Raw genomic sequence first — 23,262 nt, forward strand, 5'->3', positions numbered from 1 at the left:
GAAATTTGTTAACTTAGAAGCAGCAGTACAATGCAATTCATAATATAGAAGAAGAAGAAGAAAAAAATAATAAAAAAATAAATAAGTAAATCAATTTACAGTATATGTATATTGACTAGATTAAAGTCATGCAAATAATGGAAATAATTATATATTTAAAAAGTGAAGTATTCATGAGTTCATATAGAGTAATGTGACCAAATTGTCCAGGAAATGTAATTTTTAGAAGTCAAATGTAAAATGAAGAGGATGAACTGTGATAACAAAGTCTGGGGTTTGATATTTATTCCTACAAGAAAATGAACTGCAAAGTAGTAAATGGTAATGAATACATATTTTGATAATAAATTTAATTTGAACTTTAAACTCAAATGCAGCAGACTGAAAGTTAATCTCACGGAAACAAATACATTCCTTACCTGATTTAACAAGGGATTATTGATTGTTCCCTTATTTGGGATGTCTATAACCTGGGGTCACAGTCTTAATATATGAGGTTAGTCATTCAGGATTAAAATAAAAAGAAATTTCTTTACCTGGAGGTTAACAAATCTTTTGAATTCTCTTCTCAAGCAATCTGAGGAGGTTCAGTCTCTAAGTACATGTCAAGGCAGAGATGAATAAATATCCAAAAGATTATTCAAGAAAATCAAGAGAAATGGTGTTAGTGCAGAAAAGTGGCACTGAGGTAAAAGGTCAGCATTTAGGTAGCAGATCATAGTCTATTCCTTCAGCTTCTATCCCTTATACTCTTACATTAAATTTGCAAATGGAGCACGAAAGGAAGTAACATGGTGACATCATCATACTTATGTCATGAGTACAAGTTTGCTGTTGTTATTCTGTGTTAAAGTGTATGCCTAAATTTTATTAATTCTACTTTTTCCTGGAGATTTTACACATTGAACTTATCAGAGCTATCAGACTGGCTCAGATTCCATCTCTAGTGGCCACTTTATTAGGTACAGTAGATAACTAATAGTAGACATTAGTGTATTTCTGTATGTTTGTTGTCTTCTGCTGCTGTAGCCCATCCCCCTCAAGGTTCGATGTGCTGTGTGTTCAGAGGTGCTCCTCTGCACACCACTGTTGTAACACAAGGTTATTTGAGTTATTGTCGCTTTCCTGTCGGCTTGAACCATTCTGGTCATTCTCCTCTGACCCCTCTCATTATCAAGGTGTTTTGCCCCAAAGCTGCTGCTCATTGGATGCTATTTTGTCTTCTGCAACATTCTCTGTAAACTCTAGAGATCTGGGTGAAAATTCCAGGAACTCAGCGGTTTCTGAGATACTCAAACCACCCCATCTAGCATCAACAATCATTCCACATTCAGTCAGTTAGATCACATTTCCTCCCTGTTTCTGATGTTTGGTCTGAACAGCAATTGAACCTCTTAGCCATGTTTGCATTCTTTCATGCATTGAATTGCAGCCATATGTTTGGTTAATAGGATACTTATCATTTGCGAGCAAGTGTGTGGGTAAAGTGGCCACAGAGTGTAAGTTTGTTCAAACGTTTTGGGGGGATGGCAACTGCCATATTTGGTGTAGAGCTCAGCTGCGCAAAAAAGTCCTTGTTTAAAGGTCATATTCTACTGAGGAAGTTGATTCTGGGTGGGTTGTGATGTTGCATGGCAAATTATTCTCAATGCTTTTGTCTCAAATTATCACCTAATTTTGATAATTTTCTAAAACAGAGAGCAGGTGTAAATATCTGGTCAAATTTTTCTCCTACAGCTTTCATAATCATGTAGCCCATCTGCTTACAGATATTACAGCAGTTCTTCATGCAATTTTAATGATTTGAATAAAGTGCCTCCCAAATTTTCCCCACTTCTATTGCCCCATGGAAGTCAGAATATGTTTTATTTCCAGTACTGCCCAGTTTATGGAATATTTCGATGCCTTGCAATTTGACTGGTCTCTTCCCTGATTTTATTAGATGCTGGCAGTAAGACAAACTGTGTGGATTTTCTCCTTTGACTTGAAATGGAAGTGAAAGAAGTATTGCTGAATAAATGTACTAGTTTGAAGTTTAATTTTTTTCTTTGTTTCGGAGCTTTCTTGGTACTTAAAATTGAAAATACAAAGATTACATTGCAACCTGTGAACAGCTCTGAGGAACCAATAGACCCTCAACACTCACGGTTCACAGATGCTTACTGATCTGTTGTGCTTTCCAGCATTTTCTATTTCAGTTCCCAGCATTTGCAGTCTGGTCACTCTTTTCTAATGATATAAGAAATGCTTCAGTCAGAATTTGAAGGCATTGGTGAATAAAAACATTCCTTTTAATTTTGGTTTAAGTTTGGCTATGGGAGGAAATTATTAAAGTTCATCTGAAGTTTGTCTAGTCAAAATAGTTTGGCAGTAGGATTCAATTAGTAAAGAGGTTACATGGGAGATTTCATTGTATCAAATTACATGTCTGCATTATTTTCTTGAGAACCAACCAAATGAGTGATGAGGAATGCATGAGCAAATGTGACTATAGGAATGCAATACAGCTGTTGAAATTAGGGCTTGAAATGGTGAATGCTAATAGGAGAATGTGTTTCACACTTTCCATTTGTTTACTCTGACACTTTTCTTCATGCACTTGAGATATAATATTTGCTTTAGAGATTGTGTCTGATGTTGAGGGGAAGCTTTGACCCTTATACATTATCCTCTGCTGTGGTTCATGATTTTGTGTCAGCAAATCCTGAATTTGCCAGCTAACCTACAGTCAAAAGCATCTTACAACCTTGTACGATAATGCTGGCCCCATAAATCTTAGACACCTCAGTAAGGGATTTGAAACTGGGTTTAGGTGGATTGATAGTTTTGGTTAATCTATATATGTACCATCAGAACAAGTTTATCCTATCAATTAAAACCCTTGATAATTTTTTATCCATCACTGAGGATAAGCAACCATAAAGAATGAGTTTATAATGTCAGGGTGACGTGTGTTTTAACTCTCATTTTTCACATATTCAGATCTCTGCCAAGGTTCAAAAGAAATATTGCTTAGCTACAAAAAAACTGATGGCATTCAGAGCAGCAGAACTATTAAATCTGAGACACAAAAACTAATGGCATGTAAATGTTTTGCATTCCTTCTCTTCACCCCTCTGGTTATTTACACTAACACTCCATTTCTCTTCTATTAAAAATCAAGTGTTATCCTAGTGTGAGAACTTCAAAAATGTCACTGGAGTGTTCACGTAAAGTTGTATAAATAATGCAATAAAACTTCCACTCTTTCTTCCAGCTTGTAAAATTGGATATTACAAGGCCTTGTCAACAGATCCAGGCTGCACAAAGTGTCCACCACACAGCTATTCCACTCATGAAGCTTCTACCTCCTGCATCTGTGAAAGGGGCTACTTCAGAGCTGAAAATGATCCCTTATCCATGCCTTGTACAAGTAAGTTTCATGTTTGATTTGCAATTTGCCCAAAGAGTTTGTATTCTGAAATGATTGTTGATCACCTTTTCTGCCCAGAACAAAGCGATTTGGGGCAGTACCGAGCTAATATTGATGAAATTTAAATCTGACAAGATTGTCATCACTAGGAAAACAAAATGAATGCCAATATACTTAACACAATTTTACAGTAAAAGTAGTGTGTTTGTACATCAGCACTCTATCGTCTGATAACGTAATGAGAAAACCCCTGATTAGTTATAGAATAAAGAACCACTGAAGCTGACAGAGATCACATGGTCATAGAAGGGTTTACAAGAAGATTTTTTAAAGTGTGACAGAACTGTCAAAACATAGGAGTTTCAGAGTTCAGGGCCACCATAGAAGTTAACTATTTCTCAGGCTTTTGTGGTTTTTCAAAATCATTTTTACTGGGATTTATTCGTACTTTAGTTATGCCGCATTCATGGCTAAAGTAGAACTCGCCTGTTTATAGAGTAATGCAGCATGGAAACAGGCCCTTTGGCAAATTTACCCACGTTGACCAAGCCCATCAAAGGTTGTTCCATTTGCTTGCCTTTTGCCCATATCCCTCTGATCATTTCCTATCCATGTTCCTGTTCAATGTTGTTATTGTACCTGTGCCAACCACTTCCTGTGGCAGGTCGCTCCATGTACAATCCACCCTCTATGTGAAGAAGTTGCCCCTCGGGTCCCTTTTAAATCTTTTCTCCTCTCAACTGAAACCTATGTTGTCAATTTCTTGGTTCCTTTTCCCCGGGGGGAGAAAAGACTGTACACATTCATGCTGTCTGTGTCTCTCAAGATTTTATACACCTCGATGTGGTCTCCTATGTTGCAAGGAATAATCTCTCCCAATCTCTCCCTATAGCTCAAGTCCCTAAGGCAACATTCTCTTGGATGTTCTTTGCACTTTTTCCAGCTTAATAATAATGTCTTTCCTATAATAGGGTAACCACAACTGTACAAAAAAGGCCAGCTTCAGCCTCACCACTGTCTTGTACAACTACAATGAACATGTTATAACTTGTGTAGTGGAGCAAAGGAATGGCAGGCAGATGGCAGGTGCTGCCTTAAAGCTCCCTGACCTGGGTTCGATTCTGACCATTGGTAGTATCTGTATGGAGTTTAAGTTTTCTCCGTGTGAACTGATTTTGAGATCGAATACCTAGCCTGTGAAGAGCAACTTGGTGTTGGCTAGACTAGGATGGAATAAATTGGGCAATGAATCAGACCTGTGCCATGTTTCCAGGAGATGTGTGAACATTGAAGTTCCCAGGATAGAGACTCTAGAACCCTGAATATTTTCTGCAGTGAAGTTTCCTGGGCTGGCTTGACTGTTCTATTGATCAGGTTGACAGGAGCTGGATCCTCAACGTCAAGTTTAGCAGCAAGAATATGGCTGCTCATGTCAACGTCTTGATAAGATTTGAAGATAAAATCAGAAAAAAGATTAATATTTAACATTTATTACAACATTTAATAACACAACTATAAATGCCAAAAACTGCAACAATAAAATATTAAACAAAAGTATAAAAAGTGCAAACGTAATGGCACATAAAAGAAATAAAAGTACTCAGTGTGCCCAAGAGGTCAGTCAGAGGTACCTGAGCCACAAAACACTTAATAGTGATTCCAAGGTAGCTTGCAAACGAAGTCATCAACAGGAAACTATTCCCTCCTAGGTTGATTGTGTTCCCTCTGTGTGCTCTGCTTTCCTCACAAATCCCAAAGGTGTGTGGTAGATTAATAGCCTCTATGAGGTGGTTAGTAGGAGAACTGGGGAGGAGTTAATGGGCAAGCGAGTCGATCTGGGTTGTTGTCAATGTGGCAGTAAGTGGAGAATGAAATTGATTGGATTGCTGTGGCAGTTGGCATTGACTCGATAGGCCAAATGTCTCCTTCTAAGAAAGCAGCAATAAACCAGCCTTTGTTGAAGGATATAATTGATTGAATTTCCTGTGCCTATAATGTATGTTGAAGCTTCTGGAGGATCAAAGGATACCAGTGAGTGAGAGAAAATGCTTAAACGTTACAGACTTGGAAATTTTAAATCAGGGTGTGGAAATAAAGTGTCTGAAGGTTAATTCATTGCCACTAGACCTGCTGAATCAGAGGGACAGGTTTCTAAAATAAGCCAGTATGATCACAAATAAAGTTGAAACTAAAACCATATAATTCTCCAAAATAGTCAGGATGTTAAACTAAACTCTAGTCTGGAATTCACACTGCTTTTTTGTCTCACTAGACAGAAAGAAGATCTAATATAAACATAGTTTGCGCAGTAATTAAATTCAAACATGAATTTATTTGACAAAAAAGGAAGTGTCAGTCTGATAAACATTCTCCAATACATTAACTTGGTATGAACCCATCGGATAAATTTGTATTAAGTTGCTAACCCGAGATGGTAATATTTAGAAAACATTTCATTGGGGTGTACAAAATTATCATGGCCTAGACAGGGTGAACAGGAAGGACTTATTTCCCTTAGTAAGACCTCAATAGTCAGGAAGCATAGATTTAAATTAATTTGTAGAGGGATTAGAGGGCAGACAAGGTTTTTTCTCCCAAAAGAAGAAGTTTTTGACTTCTTTTTCCCTCCCAGATTAGGAGTTTGTACTCACTTCCCAAAAGGATGTCGAAGGCAGGAATCTGCATTGCATTTAAAAAGTAGCTGGAGGGATATATGAAGAATAATAACATACGAAACTAAAAACGTTTGTATAAACCAAAGCTGATACATGGGATTAATATAAATTGCACATTTTTGGCTGGCATGGACTTAATGCATTGAATAGTGTCCTTGTGTGCCATTAGTTTCTATTGTTCTTAAAGACAAACTGGTTCTTTAAATATGGTTATTTTGGTAATGTAAGCTTTTTAAAGTATATTCCAACATCAGGTTACTTTGTATTCAACTTTTCACCATCTGTGACCTTTCCCTTGGTTACATAGTGTGCTTTCTGTAGTTCACTTCCTACAACAGTGACACTAGCAATGTTAGATGAAATGATTTCCTTCTGCTCATAGCCAGAATCCATGCATACATTTTTTTTGTCTCTGAAGTTTGGATACGAATCTATTATTCCTTTCCAACTTGGATCATTAAATGCAAATCTGTGTCTCGTGGAATGATAAGCAATGCAGAATGCCAGAGAAACTGGTACTAACAGGTAATGTAACTTAAGCACCTGTGTTTGAGTAAACTGGCCTCCAGCAAACTAAACACTTTCCATATCTGTTGAAAGAAATCTGTTAGCATGGGTGATTTGTGAATCTGTCAGGAAAGCAACAAAAAAAAACCTTATTACTTCATCCCCCTTTCCCCATCCTCCTTACCTGTCGCCATTCCCTCCCCCCCTCCCCACAACCTTCATACTGTGGCTTCTGCCTCCTTCCGTTCCAGTCCTGATAAAGGGTCTTAAACTGAAGCATCAACTCTTTATTCTGCTCCATAGATGATGGCTGACTTGCTGAGCTCTTCCCACATTTTGTGTGCGTTGCTCAAAATAGAACCTCAGCAATCCTTTGAATTAAAGTAAGGTACTTCTGTTGCTTCTATCATTCATGTTCACAGAAACAAGCCTTTCTGTTTCGATATTGACAAAGATGTATCATGTGATTGAATTGCTCACCAAAGTCCATAAGAAATTATAATGTTAACCAGAAGTGATGAGGTTCTGAAGCCATTCATAAAATTCCTCTCAAAAGCAAGCTTCAATAATCTACCTGTCAACCCCAATACTGGGATGGGCGAAAGATAGGAAGAAATGTTTTAATTGGGGGTGGGGGGGAAGCTCTTTATTTGCACAAAATGATTGCAGTCTAGACCTGTTATCATTTTTTCCTCCACACCAACCAGAAGTCCCACATCTGCTGTATCCTGAGCAGTTTTCCTCGGTGAACCTGGATGCTCATGTCACATGCTATCATTATCATATATTTTCCGTTTGGGACTACTGTATGGTACTCATACAGTCTGTCTGCTGTAGTTAGCACAGCAAGTTGTAGTATCTTCCCATTCAGTCAGTGGGAAGCAGCTGGCTCAAGAGTATCTGGGGTTCATTACCAGCTAGAGGGTTAATCTTGCACCTAATGACTCAGTATTTACTGTTCAAAGTGGCAGCACTGTTTCACCGTTCTTAATTTTCAAAAGTACCTAATTGGCTTCAGATGGCCTTGGGATATTTCAAGATTGTGAAAGGCACTATATAAATGCAAATTTTTCCCATTAAGCCATCTGGAGCCCAATAAAGCATTCCTTTAAAGCATATTATACCACATTAAAATTGGATTGATTCCTGGAAGATAACATTTCAAACAATATCCCTATTCATCCAAAATAAATCAGAGGGGTTTTAGTTCCACTGTGTACTATTTATATGACACAAGTATTTTTGTTAAATTTATGTTTAGATTTCTCAACACATTCATTAGACCACTTAAAATGAGAATGAAGCATTTGATGAAATAGTGCATTGGAGATCATAAACCCAAGTTGTTGGGAGAGGCAGCAAGGAGTGACTCCAGTTGCTGCCGTGACAACAACTATCTCAACTTTTCCTTTCCCCTCATCCACTCCAACCTCACCTCTCAAAATGAACAGCCTTCCATTCATTTTGCAATAATCACAACCTAATCATGAAACCCACAGACCAGGGCATTGTGGTCTGGCAGATTGACCTTACCTGGACTGCTCATCCATCAACATCCGATCCCTCTTTTAAGCCCTGGCATTTCCCTTGCCCTCACTGTAGATGAACACTTGTCCTTTCGCTTCCTCCCTCAAAAACATCGGGGGCACTAAACAGTCCTTCTGGGTGAGGCGAAGGTTCACATGCATCTCCTTCAACCTTGTCTATTGCATTTGGTACTCCCAATGTGGTCACCTCTACATTTTCATCCACCCACTTCACACATTGGCTCCACCTCTCCCCCTCTATTCTGCATCTTGTTCTAACTGTCATTATCATTTTCACCTCCTTACAGTAATTAGCTGAATTTAGCACTGGTAGTGCTAACAACTGCTTCCAAGTTTATATTGGAGCCAAATGGCAACGGTAAAAATTGATGATAATACAAACAGTTGGACTAAAATTCAAAGACGAGTTAGACAGGGATGCATTGCCTCACTGGAATTGTTTAGTATCTATAGTGAAATGATTCTCAGAGAAATAGAAGACCTAGATGGGATAAAAATTGGAAGTGTTAACATCAACAATATAAGATATGCAGACGATACCAACCTAATAGCAAGTGCTGCAGAAGACCTACAAATCCTCCTAGACAAAGTAGTATAAACAAGTGCAGATTTTGGTCTAACCATCAACTGTAAAAAAAACAAATATATAGTAATATCAAAACAGCAGGATACTCCCAACTGCCAATTGTACATCAGTAACGAAGAGATTGAACAAAAGACCAGCTTTAATTACCGTAGTAGCTTTATATCACAAGATTCTAGAAGTAAAGTAGAAATAAAAAGAAGAATTGTCATTGCCAAAACCAACTTCCAAAAAATGAAACCCATTTTTACCAACAGACTCATTTCTATGACAACAAGGCTTAGGCTACTAAAATGTTACATCTGGTCAATCTTACTGTATGCTTCTGAAACATGGACTATAACACCAGAACTCCAAAGCAACAGAAATGTGGTTTCTTAGGAGAATGCTGAAAATACCATGTAGAAATAGGGTAACTAATGAGACAGTACTCCAATGTGCCCATACAAAAAGATCTTTAATGAGAACATTAAATAAGAGGAAACTTAAATTCCTGGGGCATGTCATCAGAAAGGGAGAAATAGAATGCCTTACATTACAAGGCCGTATGCCTGGGAAACACGGAAGAAGAAGGCAAAGAAGAAAATATATGGACACTGTGAAAGAACTAACAGAACTATGTGTGTGAGATATCACTGACGCCGCATGAGATTGTTCAATGTGGAAAGCCATGATCACCCAAGCATGTAACGCGCAAGGCACATGAAGAAGAAGTGCTTTGTACTTTTCCCTAGCAGTTGTCTCATATCTTCACACTCCTTTCCTCCACTGAGCTCCATTTGTTTTTATTTATCTTTTACCTTTCTCTCCTTGTCTGCCTCCATCTACCTTTTACTTGTCACTATCTTCCAGTTCCACTCCTGCTCACCTCCCATTACCTGGCATATGCTGCCTGTCATCTTGCAAATGCAGTGGTAGCATTAATTTGTGAGAGGACCAGAATATAAGAGCAAGAATCTAATGTGGAAGCTTTATCAGGGATTGATGGAGTATTGTGAGCAATTTTAAGACTAAAATATAGGAGCAGAATTAGGCCATTTGGCCATTGCGTCTGTTCCCCCATTTCATCATGGCTGATCCAATTTTCCTCTCAGTCCCAATCTCCCATCTTCTCTTCATATCACTTCATGCCTTGACCAATCAAAAATTTTGGACCCCTTTTCTATGAAAATATGTGCTGGCGTTGGAGAGTGTCCAGAGGAGATTCATGAGAATAATTCCGGGAGTGAAAGGGTTAACATACGAGGATTGTTTGATGGCTCCAGGCCTGTACTCACTGGAATTTTGAAGGATGAGGGGAGATCTCATTGAAAACTATTGAATATTGAAAGGCCTAGATAGAGTGGACGTGGAGAGCATGTTTCCTATAGTGAGTAAGTCTAGGACCAGAGGACACAGCCTCAGAATAGAGAGATGTCCATTTAGAACAGAGGTTAGAAGGAATTTCTTTCACCAGAGGGTGGTGAATCTGTAGCATTCATTGCCACAGACAGCTGTGAAAGCCAAGTTATGGAGTATAATTGAAGCAGAGTTTGTCAGGTTGTGATTAGTCAGGTTATGGAGGGAAGGCAGGAGAATGGGTTGAGAGGGATAATAAATCAGCCACGATGGAATGGCAGAGCAGACTTGATGGGCCAAATGACTAAATCTGCTCCTATGTCTTATGATCTAATGGTGTTATCATACACCCCTTCTCAATCCACCAGTTGTTTTGGAATCCTTTTACTGCACTCCCCTTCACTGCTTTAATTTGGCCATTTTGTCTCCCTCCTCAAACCTAATGCAGGAATTCCACCCAAAATGTCAACAATGTCATTCCTCCCACAGATGCAGCACGACCCGCTGAGTTCCTCCAGCACATTGCTGCTGCAAGAAGAGATTTTTTCTGTTTGTCTTGCTGTGTGTTCAGGTTCGAAAGCACCAATGCAAGAAGGCAATGTGTCCTCATAAAAGCATTCCATTTTAATCACTTTTCCTTCTTTCCCAATGAAATCTGATACCAGTAATAAAGTCACATTACTCTCACTGAATATGGAACTGGGGTCTAGCTATTCTACATCATAACATAATATTTAAATTCTCAATAGGATTTTAGTGGACAAGCAACACTAAACATACTGATCATGCGGTGTTGATCAACAGCATGTGGTATATCTTTGAACGACCCTTCTGGGAAATTCACTTGTGCACATGGCACTCAAAAAGGTCTTCTGAGATGTATTTCAACAACATTTAAAGGGGACCTGCCAACACAATTTCCTGCTTGATATTTGCAAACGGCTGCAGTTCGGTGCCCTTTTAGTTAAAATTTACTTCTTGATGAGGTCTTTAATGGATCCTAAAGTAAAATGGCTTGGATTGTGACCCCACTCCAACACCACCACAACTAGAAATCAACTTCCCACCCCATCTGACCTGCATCTTGAACACTACTACCAGAAGTAGAACCCAAACATCTCACTGACGCGTCTACAATCCCTCAGCTTGCTTCCTGATTATTTGATCCTTGAGGCACTGAGCCTTTTCTGACTGATGTGCAGTACAGGGTTAATGCAGAATGCTGGAGGAATTCAGTAGGACAAGCAGCTTCTATGGACGTTTCGGGCTGAGGCCCTTCACCAGGGCTGGAAAGGAAAGAGGAACAAGCCAGAATAAAAGGTGGGGGAAGGACAAAGAGTACGAGGTGGTAGGTGAAGCCGGGTGGGGAGGGGGTGAAGTGAGAAGTTTGGAGCTGATAGGTGAAAAGGTAAAGGGCTAAAGAAGAAGGAATCTGATAGGAGAGGAGAGTGGCCCATGGGAGAAAGGGAAGGAGGAGGGGCCCAGGGTGAGGTGATAGGCAGATCATAAAGTTAAGAGGGAGGGAAGCGGGAGGGAGAGAAATAACCAGAAGTTAGAGAAATTGATGTTCATGCCATCTTTCCCAGTGCACTATGATTCTGAGCAAACAAATTGCACAGCTTCAGCACACATTACTCTGCATTAAAAAGGTATTAAACATTATATTACCTAAAAGGACATGTTTTCATGTAAACATATGAACTATGGGCAGGAATTAAATCTTGACACTTCGAACAAGCTCTGCCATTCAATGAGATTACACTTGCCTACCCATTCCATGTAAACTTTTACCACCAATGTGAAATTTGCATTTAAATAATGGGATGCAGTGTAATTATGCACCAAGAGAGATTAACTAACTTTATTCTCAAAAGAGCAAAAATAGCCCTAGAAAATCAAGCTAATGAGGATTCTAAATTTTACTTCATCGCTGCACTGTATGTATATCCATTCCAAATAAGCGCTCAATCTAACTGCATGGTTCCATTCATAGAAACATAGAAAATAGGTGCAGGAGTAGGCCATTCAGCCCTTCAAGCCTGCACTGCCATTCAGTATGATCATGGCTGATCATCCAACTCAGAACCCCGTACCAGCCTTCCCTCCATACCCCCGATCCCTTAAGCCACAAGGTCCATATCTAACTGCCTCTTAAATATAGCCAATGAACTGGCCCCAACTGTTTCCTGTGGCAGAGAATTCCACAGATTCACCACTCTCTGTGTGAAGAAGTTTTTCCTCATCTTGGTCCTAAAAGGCTTCCCTTTATCCTCAAACTGTGACCCCTCGTTCTGGACTTCCCCAATATCGGGAACAATCTTCCTGCATCTAACCTGTCCCTTTAGGATTTTATACGTTTCAATAAGATCCCCCCTCAATCTTCAAAATTTCAGAGAGTATAAGCCTAGTTGATCCAGTCTTTCATCATATGAAAGTCCTGCCATCCCAGGAATCAATCTGGTGAACCTTCTTTGTACTCCCTCTATGGCAAGGATGTCTTTCCTCAGATTAGGGGACCAAAACTGCACACAATACTCCAGGTGTGGTATCACCAAGGCCTTGTACAACTGCAGTAGTACCTCCCTGCTCCTGTACTTGAATCCTCTTGCTATGAATGCCAGCATACCATTTGCCTTTTTCACTGCCTGCTGTACCTGCATGCCCACTTTCAATGACTGGTGCATAATGACACCCAGGTCTCGTTGCATCTCCCTTTTCCTAATCGGCCACCATTCAGATAATAATCTGTTTTCCTGTTTTTGCCACTAAAGTGGATAACCTCACATTTATCCACATTAAATTGCATCTGCCATGAATTTGCCCACTCACCTAACATATCCAAGTCACCCTGCATCCTCCCAGCATCCTCCTCACAGCTAATACTGCCACCCAGCTTCGTGTCATCCGCAAACTTGGAGATGTTGCATTTAATTCCCTCATCTAAGTCATTAATATATATTGTAAACAACTGGGGTCCCAGCACTGAGCCTTGCAGTACCCCACTAGTCATTGCCTGCCATTCTGAAAAGGTCCTGCTTATTCCCACTCTTTGCTTCCTGCCTGCCAACCAATTCTCTATCCACATCAATACCTTACCCCCAATACCGTGTGCTTTAAGTTTGCACACTAATCTCTTGTGTGGGACCTTGTCAAAAGCCTTTTGAAAATCCAAATATACTAGTTCTCCCCTATCCACTATACTAGTTACATCCTCAGAAAATTCTATTAGATTCGTCAGACATGATTTTCCTTTCACAAATCCATGCTGACTTTGTCCGATAATTTCACCGCTTTCCAAATGTGCTGTTATCACATCTTTGATAACTGACTCTAGCATTTTCCTCACCACCGAAGTTAGGCTAACCGGTCTATAATTCCCCAGTTTCTCTCTCCCTCCTTTTTTAAAAAGTGGGGTTACATTAGCCACCTAGTCCAGAATTCAAAGAGTTTTGTAAAATTATCACTAATGCATCCACTATTTCTTGGGCTACTTCCTTAAGCACTCTGGGATGCAGACCATCTGGCCCTGGGGATTCATCTGCGTTTAATCCCTTCAATTTACCTAACACCACTTCCCTACTAACATGTCTTTCCCTCAGTTCCTCCATCTCACTGGACCCTCTATCAATTCATTTGGTCTGCCATGTCCTTGTTCCCCATAATCAATTCACCTGTTTCTGTCTGTAGGGGACCTACATTTATCTTAACCAATCTTTTTCTTTTCACATATCTATAAAAGCTTTTACAGTCAGTTTTTATGTTCCCTGCCAGTTTTCTCTCATAATCTTTTTTCCCTTTCCTAATTAAGCCCTTTGTTCTCCTCTGCTGGATTCTGAATTTTTCCCAGTCCTCAGGTGAGCTGCTTTTTCTGGCTAATTTGTATGCTTCTTCTTTGGAATTGATACTATCCCTAATTTCCCTTGTCAGCCACGGGTGCACTACCTTCCCTGATTTATTCTTTTGCCAAACTGGGATGAACAATTGTTGTAGTTCATCCATGCGATCTTTAAATGCTTGCCATTGCATATCCACCGTCAACTCTTTAAGTATCATTTGCCAGTCTATCTTAGCTAATTCACGTCTCATACCTTCAAAGTTACCCATTTTTAAGTTCAGAACCTTTGTTTCTGAATTAACTATGTCACTCTCCATCTTAATGAAGAATTCCACCATATTATGGTCACTCTTACCCAAGGGGCCTCTCACGACAAGATTGCTAATTGACCCTTCCTCATTGCTCAATACCCAGTCTAGAATGGCCTGCTCTCTTGTTGGTTCCTCGACATGTTCGTTCAAAAAACCATCCCCGCGTACATTCCAAGAAATCCTCTTCCTCAGCACCCTTACCAATTTGGTTCACCCAATCTATATGTAGATTGAAGTCACCCATTATAACTGCTGTTCCTTTATTGCATGCATTTCTAATTTCCTGTTTAATACCATCCTCAACCTCACTACTACTGTTAGGTGGCCTGTACACAACTCCCACCAGCATTTTCTGCCCCTTAGTGTTACGCAGCTCTACCCATATCGATTCCACATCCTCCCGGCTAATGTCCTTCCTTTCTATTGCGTTAATCTCCTCTCTAACCAGCAATGCTACCCCACTTCCTTTTCTTTCATGTCTATCCCTCCTGAATATTGAATATCCCTGAATGTTGAGCTCCCATCCTTGGTCACCCTGGAGCCATGTCTCTGTGATCCCAACAGTATCATATTCATTAATAACAATCTGCACTTTTAATTCATCCACCTTGTTACGAATGCTCCTTGCATTGACACACAAAGCCTTCAGGCTTGCTTTTACAACACTCCCAGCCCTTATACAATTAGGTTGAAAAGTGGCCCTTTTCGATTTTTGCCCTGGATTTGCCGGCCTGCCACTTTTACTTTTCACCTTACTACTTTTTGCTTCTACCCTCATTTTACACCCATCTGTCTCTCTGCGCTTGTTCCCATCCCCCTGTTGTGAACTAACCTCCTCTCTCCTAGTATCTATAATTTGATTCCCTCCCCCCAACCATTCTAGTTTAAAGTCACCTCAGTAGCCCTTGCAAATCTCCCCGCCAGGATATTGGTCCCCCTAGGATTCAAGTGTAACCCGTCCTTTTTGTACAGGTCTCAGCTGCGCCAAAAGAGGTCCCAATGATCCAAAAACTTGAATCCCTGCCCCCTGCTCCAATCTCTCAGCCACGCATTTATCCTCCACCTCATTGCATTCCTACTCTCACTGTCGCGTAGCACAGGCAGTAATCCCGAGATTATTACCTTTGTAGTCCTTTTTCTCAACTCCCTCCCTAACTCCCTATATTCTGACATGTTTCTAATGAGACTTGGTTATGGTGCTTCAAAGTTGTTTTGAATTCAACTGTACTATTTCACGGGCTTAGTAAAGAATCTGACTATTTTTCTTCGGAAATGTAAATATGATTATTTTCCTTAATCTAACACCATCCAATAATGGAAGAACACTAACGGGAGGATTTATTTGCTACATATTTTGAAACTATATCAAATTAATAATAAGGCAATGAACATTATTCTAGCTATTTTAGAAAGGAAATGGTTGCCTCTCTCTGAGAAAGCAGAATTCTTTTCATGCTTCATGCTTCCATTTTGTTGTGTAACCATGTCTCTCTTTAGTATACTGCTCCTCAGCTCTTGCTAGCATCTGCTGCACAGTTTTACACCTTACTGGTTCCCTGTTTAGAGACATAGAAACATAGAAACCCTACAGCACAATACAGGCCCTTCGGCCCACAAAGTTGTGCTGAACATGTCCCTACCTTAGAAATTACTAGGCTTACCTATAGCCCTCTATTTTTCTAAGCTCCATGTACCTATCCAAAAGTCTCTTAAAAGGCCCTATCGTAACCGACTCCACCACCGTTGCCGGCAGCCCATTCCATGCACTCACCACTCTCAGTAAAAAACTTACCCCTGACATCTCCTCTGTACCTACTCCCCAGCACCTTAAACCTGTGTCCTCTTGTGGCAACCATTTCAGCCCTGGGAAAAACCCTTTGACTATCCACATGATCAATGTCTCTCATCGAGCCCTGCCCCACATAATAATTATTGACTTTTGCTTCCAAGCAACTCTTGTTCAGTGTGGGCCATTTTCCCAGATGAGCACAGAGCATTTTGTTATGATCCACTCCCAGAAGTCCATTGCAGAAAATGGACTTCTAATCCATCAGAGCTATTTCCTTGTAAGTAATTAACTGTGTGATCATTTAGTTGATGTTTTTGAAAGGTGATTCTTGAACTGGTATATTGAATATCTTGAAAGTTTATTGCTTACAATCAAAATGGCATGGAATTTACTGATGGCAATCAGTTGTTACATCCGAAACAAGATAAATGTGCAGTATACTGTAAAATCAACTTTGACCTGAATATGTAAGAAGTAATTTATTGTGTGTGATGCTACAAGACATGCACAACAGAAATATAGTTAATTTCTGCAATAAATCTTCAAAATAGAAAATCAGCAGTTAGTGCTGATGCTGGTGAAGCAGATTACATTCAAGGCCTGATTTTTTGCCCATGGCCATTATATAAAACATCAGTAATCCTAGATAACTGAGTTAATAGGAATGAACTGGAAGGAAGTATAGCAGCCAAGATGTTTTTTTTTAAAAAAAAAGTTCATGTCTATCTTTTAAATTATTTTGATAGTGATTTGTTTTCATTAAATGCCCGAGAGATGTCTTAGAAAGGATTAAGTAGAGTGAACATTGTACTCAATTTTTTCAGTACAATAAAGTTGTCATTCACTGGATTTCTCCTTTCTAACTAGGACCACCCTCTGCTCCACTGAATCTGATTTCAAACATTAATGAGACATCAGTCATCCTGGAGTGGAGTCCTCCTCAGAGCAACGGAGGCAGGCACGACGTTACGTACAACGTTGTCTGTAAGAAGTGCACCAGTGATCTTAGCCGCTGCCGGCCATGTGGGAGCGGGATTCATTTCATCCCCCAACAAACAGGCTTGAAAAATACCAAGGTTTCTATCACTGATCTTCAAGCTCACACCAACTACACCTTTGAAGTTTTTGCTGTAAATGGAGTCACAAGACAGAATCCAAATCATGACCAGTCTGTCTCAGTCACTGTCAAAACCAATCAGGCAGGTAAGAGGGTGAAATGACACAGTAAGTGCAGCAGTTGTTGCCCTTTTATGTGAACATTTAAGTCTACTCATTGTGAGATGTGAGAACTCACTTTACAAACATTCAAACCAAATCAAATTACTGTCTTTAATGTTTATGTGGTCGTCATGGATATCATCCCATTTCAAGCAACCATTTACAGTACCAGGCTTTCCTGATATCCTGTAGAACACAGGTAGATGCAAGATTAGGGGCTCGGTGTGTTGTCCAACTCTTGTGGGTCAGTTTCAATCCCATGATATTGTACTCTTCAACATAAGAATATTTTTGTCTCGTTTCCATCAGTTACACTGGAGCAACACACATCAAAGTTGCTGGTGGGCGCAGCAGGCCAGACAGCATCTCTAGGAAGAGGTACAGTCAACGCTTCAGGCCGAGACCCTTCGTCAGGACTAACTGAAGGAAGAGTTAGTAAGAGCTTTGAAAGTGGGAGGGGGAGGGGGAGATCCAAAATGATAGGAGAAGACAGGAGGGGGAGGGATGGAGCCAAGAGCTGGACAGGTGATTGGCAAAAGGGGATATGAGAGGATCATGGGACAGGAGGTCCGGGGAGAAAAACAAGAGTGGGGGGAACCCAGAGGATGGGCAAGGGGTATATTCAGAGGGACAGAGGGAGAAAAAGGAGAGAGAGAGAAAGAATGTGTGTATATAAATAAATAGCGGATGGGGTACGAGGGGGAGGTGGGGCATTAACGGAAGTTAGAGAAGTCAATGTTCATGCCATCAGGTTGGAGGCTACCCAGACGGAATATAAGGTGTTGTTCCTCCAACCTGAGTGTGGCTTCATCTTTACAGTAGAGGAGGCCGTGGATGGACATGTCAGAATGGGAATGGGATGTGGAATTAAAATGTGTGGCCACTGGGAGATCCTGCTTTCTCTGGTGGACAGAGCATAGGTGTTCAGCAAAGCGGTCTCCCAGTCTGTGTTGGGTCTTGCCAATATATAAAAGGCCACATCGGGAGCACCGGATGCAGTATATCACCCCAGCCGACTCACAGGTGAAGTGTCGCCTCACCTGGAAGGACTGTTTGGGGCCCTGAATGGTGGTAAGGGAGGAAGTGTAAGGGCATGCGTAGCACTTGTTCCGCTTACATGGAAAAGTGCCAGGAGGGAGATCAGTGGGGAGGGATGGGGGGGGGGGGGAACGAATGGACAAGGGATTCGCGTAGGGAGCGATCCCTGTGGAAAGCGGGGGGGGGGGAGGGAAAGATGTGCTTAGTGGTGGGATCCCGTTGGAGGTGGCGGAAGTTACGGAGAATAATATGTTGGACCCGGAGGCTGCTGGGGTGGTAGGTGAGGACCAGGGGAACCCTATTCCTAGTGGGGTGGCGGGAGGATGGAGTGAGAGCAGATGTGCATGAAATGGGGGAGATGCGTTTGAGAGCAGAGTTGATGGTGGAGAATGGGAAGCCCCTTTCTTTAAAAAAGGAAGACATCTCCCTCGTCCTGGAATGAAAAGCCTCATCCTGAGAGCAGATGCGGCAAAGACGGAGGAATTGCGAGAAGGGGATGGCATTTTTGCAAGAGACAGGGTGAGAAGAGTAATAGTCCGGATAGCTGTGAGGGTCAGTAGGCTTATAGTAGACATCAGTGGATAAGCTGTCTCCAGAGATAGAGACAGAAAGATCTAGAAAGGGGAGGGAAGTGTTCGAAATGGACCTGGTAAACTTGAGGGCAGGGTGAAAGTTGGAGGCAAAATTAATAAAGTCAACGAGCTCAGCATGCATGCAGGAAGCAGTGCCAATGCAGTCGTCGATGTAGCGAAGGAAAAGTGGGGGACAGGTACCAGAACAGGTTTGGAACATAGATTGTTCCACAAAGCCAACAAAAAGGCAGGCATAGTTAGGACCCATACGGGGTGCCCACGGCCTCCTCTACTGTAAAGATGAAGCCACACTCAGGTTGGAGGAATAACACCTTATATTCTGTCTGGGTAGCCTTCAACCTGATGGCATGAACATTGACTTCTCTAACTTCCGCTAATACCCCACCTCCCCCTCGTACCCCATCCGTTATTTATTTATATACACACATTCTTTCTCTCTCTCTCCTTTTTCTCCCTCTGTCCCTCTGACTATACTCCTTGCCCATCCTCTGGGTTCCCCCCTCCCCTTGTCTTTCTCCCTGGACCTCCTGTCCCATGATCCTCTCATATCCCCTTTGCCAATCACCTGTCCAGCTCTTGGCTCCATCCCTCCCCCTCCTGTCTTCTCCTATCATTTTGGATCTCCCCCTCTCCCTCCCACTTTCAAATCTCTTACTAACTCTTCCTTCAGTTAGTCCTGACGAAGGGTCTCAGCCTGAAACGTCGACTGTACCTCTTCCTAGAGATACTGCCTGGCCTGCTGCATTCACCAGCAACCTTGATGTATGTTGCTTGAATTTCCAGCATCTGCAGAATTCCTGTTGTTTGCGTTTTAAGTTACACTGGAGTATATCTTTGTGAGATCGCCAACTAGAAGCAGCTTCCTACCATTAATCTCATTGTCACTTCCCAAATTCATACCATATTAGCCAGCAGAGACACTTAATAGAGACAAATGAAGCTAGTTTTGAGTGTTTGAGGACCATGCCAAACTCACTTGGCTCTATGGACTCCCAGAGTGAGCGAGTTGTAAAAGACATTTATTTGGCAATTCAGTAAAGTGAACTTCGACCTATAACAGACAAGAAGAATTCATGATCTATGCTATATTAAGAATCTTAATTGTTTGCCCTATATTTTAAATCACCAAGCAACAATACAATTACAGGGTTGTGGCTAGATTTAAATGAGTTATTTCTATAGCATGTGTGGACATCAGATTTTTCGTGCTTGAATCATACTTGAGAGGCAAAATAACAGTTTAAGTTGGTAAAATTGTCCTTATGCTTTTCTTCCACCAGGACAAACAGCATAGCAATATAAGTCTGCTTAATTACAAAACATTTGAATTATCTTCCATCCTCTATGTAATTTACTGTGAAAATTCAAACCAATGCAATTATATTAAACTCCAAATTATATTTGCCAGCATGTCCTGCAAGTGTGGCTCTTCAAGCAAGCATGATTTTTTTTATTGGCTAGATTGTGGCAGTCACTAGATCTTTTATAGAATACAGCTTGTAATTACTGTTTAAGGTACACATTATTTTAAAGCAGATGCAGATTGATTAAAACAACAAAACATTTTTACTTTTGAGACAGTGAAACTGTTTAAGTGATGCAAGTATAACTCTACAGAAGGCTGTCCATCTGTCATTCTGGGAATGAAATTAGGACTTTTTTAAAATCAGCTGTCTTCCCATGTAGTAGTGAATTTAAAAAATCAAACAGTTAATGACTTGTATCAAAATTCCCTCAGTACCCCTCCAATCTTTCTGCAAGAAACAAGGAGAAAGGTTTTGCTTATAGCAGAGAAGTACAACTTCACAAAAAGCTGCCTTCCAGAAATATGGTGTAGACTGAATTTCTGAAAGTTTCACATAAGTATTGTGTTCTCTACAACGTTTGCTTCCTGTTGATTTTTGATAAAATAGAACTCATAAATTTGGCTGTTTTGATTTCCACATAATGTCACACAATAACTATTAAAGGAAATAGTGCAATTGAAATATTAAGTATACCCAGACATTCTCAAAAAAAGTATCCCAGCACTGAATTAAGTTACTGATGAATTTGGCTTCTGGCATATTTTTCCTTATCAAAAGATCTATAGAGTTCCCTTGTATACTGTTACAAGGACTCTGCAAAATAACGGGAATTACTTTGTTAACCTTTCATAGCAGATTGATAACTACATCTACAGGAAGTCATTTCTTCCGTCTTCCAGTAGACTTTAAGAGGAGCAACTTCAAACTTGGTAATGGCCTGGGACTGGGTTTTAAAATCTAACCTGCAAACCAAAAGAATTATGAATAGAAAAGGATAAATAACTGATTTTATACTGGGATAGTTTTTAAAAGAACTTGGGAGAGAGGAGATACGAGGCATGTATATAATGGAAACAGGGAGTTGGGCACACTTCTGTATTACAAATCTCTGATTTAAATGCTCTTGGTATTGGTTATCTTAATGTACTAAGCTGTGGAATTTAAGACCAAAATGGGGCTGTATTTATAAAGTATCCTTTATGATCTCAAGTTTGTCACAAAGGATTTTACTGCCTTATACTGTATATTTACCTTTGAAGCATGTTCAACCAATTTGTTTTTTGGTGAGGAGTTGACTGAGGGCTAAATCTTGGCAGGTCACCATCGCTAACACAAGTGTCACAGGATCTTCTATGTTCATGAGAAGGGAGTTGGGGCATCAGTTTAATATCTCATTGAGAAACACGAGAGATGCTTCAGATGCTGGAAATCCAGAGCAACACATGCAAAATGCCGGAGGAACTCAGTAGATCAGCAAGCATCTATGAAAATAAGTAAACATTGACATTTTGGATCAAGACTCTTCATGAAGACTGGAAAGGAAGGAGGAAGATGCCAGAATAAAAAAAGTGGTGGGGGAGGAGAGTGAGTACAAGCTAGGAGGTGATAGGTGAAACCTCTTACCTCTTCCTTTCTCACCTACCACCTCCCCAGTGCCCTTCCTTCCCTTTCTCCCATGGGCCATCTCCTCTCCCAATGAATTCTCTCTTCTTCAGCCCTTTACCTTTTCCACCTATCAATTCCCAGCTTTTCACTTTACCATCTGCCCTCCACAAATACCTGGTTTCATCTATTTTACTTCAGCATTTTGTGCGTGTTCCTCTGATTCAAAATATGATGCCTCCAGAAAAGTAACAGCCTTTCAATACTGAAATGAAGGGTCAACTGAGATCCTGTGCTCAAGTCTTAAGAGGTACCTAAATGCACAACGTTCTGTGTGTGCTACCATCTGAGCTAGGCTGATACCATATAGTTTGTTTCACAAGGAATTTGAAAGTAGGATATATTTGAATGTGCAGATAATTCGGATATATATGAAAACATAAAATAAGTTCCATTATATAATTTAATCCTTCTTAGTGTATAAGCATGACTGGTTGTCCAGGTCTCTTGCCATTTGAATTCTCCACCCACTCCTAAGTTAACCTCTTTGTCCTTGACTTTCCATGCAGTTTCAATGAAATACAGTATGCTGCAGAAGCACTCAGTGCTACAGACCGAAATTACATCCCATATTTTGGCCAGCTGCTGCTGGCCCTGATTCGCATCTGCTCCAGCCCATCTCTGTTTGCTTTGCAGAAGTATTTCCATCCCATTGTCATTTAGTTAACTCTATCATCATGCACCATCCATCATACACCTTGTCTCTTGTTCTTTCCCTTCCTCCCCACTCTCCCTGCCTTGGTATTTCCTTTAAGACTAAGTTATTCCAGGTTGGCAAACTGAAACATTATCTTTGTTTTTATCTCCCCAGGTGCTGTCTGACCTGTTGAGTTTTTCTATCAAATCTCTGTTTACTTCAGGTTGACAGCATTTACATAGTTTGCTCCCTGGTCCTCATCCTTCCCTACCTACCCTTCTCCATTGCCTGACTTTTTCTCTCGTGTAACCATAGAAAGTGCTAAACCATCTTCCTCACCACAATTGAGGGACCTAAACAGCATTTCTGGGGAAGCAGAGATTCACATGCACTTTCTCCAACATTGTCTATTACATTTGGTACTGTTCATGTGGTCTCCTTCATTGGTAGCTTACAGCCCAATGGTAAGAACATTGAATTTTCCACTTTCAAGTAATTCCATCCCCTTCTGTGTTTTTCCCATCTAGGTTTCCCGCTGTTCACCTTCTCCATTTCCATCTGCTTGTCATCCACATAACTATCCACTTGGGTTTCTTCTCACCCTCCACCCCCCCCCGCCTCCCCTCTCCCACCTCACTCCATATGCCCACTTTATTTCTTTGTCATTCATTTTCCAGCTATCACTGACCAACTTCAGTATCCGAATGCCACCCTTGCTCTCCCCCACCTGGCTCCATATGTCCATTATTCCCCTACCTGACTTCCCTGACTTCACCTATCACCTTCTAGCCCATGTTTGACCCTTCCCTC

At 40.7% G+C, this 23,262-nt stretch overlaps 1 protein-coding gene across 5 annotated transcripts in view; it reads left to right on the forward strand.

The window, feature by feature from the left end:
• Positions 1-23,262, forward strand: part of LOC140196382 (ephrin type-A receptor 4) — a 131,627-nt gene that overhangs the window by 58,456 nt on the left and 49,909 nt on the right. For 3 of the 5 annotated variants that reach the window (XM_072255493.1, XM_072255494.1, XM_072255495.1), the window contains exons 4-5: positions 3,257-3,412; positions 16,865-17,200. In XM_072255493.1, coding sequence (XP_072111594.1) covers positions 3,257-3,412; positions 16,865-17,200 — 492 coding nt within the window. Of the gene's footprint in view, positions 1-3,256; positions 3,413-16,864; positions 17,201-21,469; positions 21,514-23,262 lie in introns of those variants that run through there. The other 2 variants (XM_072255497.1, XM_072255496.1) reach the window with 2 other exon arrangements.

The sequence above is a fragment of the Mobula birostris genome, chromosome 4 (assembly GCF_030028105.1).
Source record: "Mobula birostris isolate sMobBir1 chromosome 4, sMobBir1.hap1, whole genome shotgun sequence".
NCBI classification, from domain to species: Eukaryota; Metazoa; Chordata; class Chondrichthyes; order Myliobatiformes; family Myliobatidae; genus Mobula; species Mobula birostris.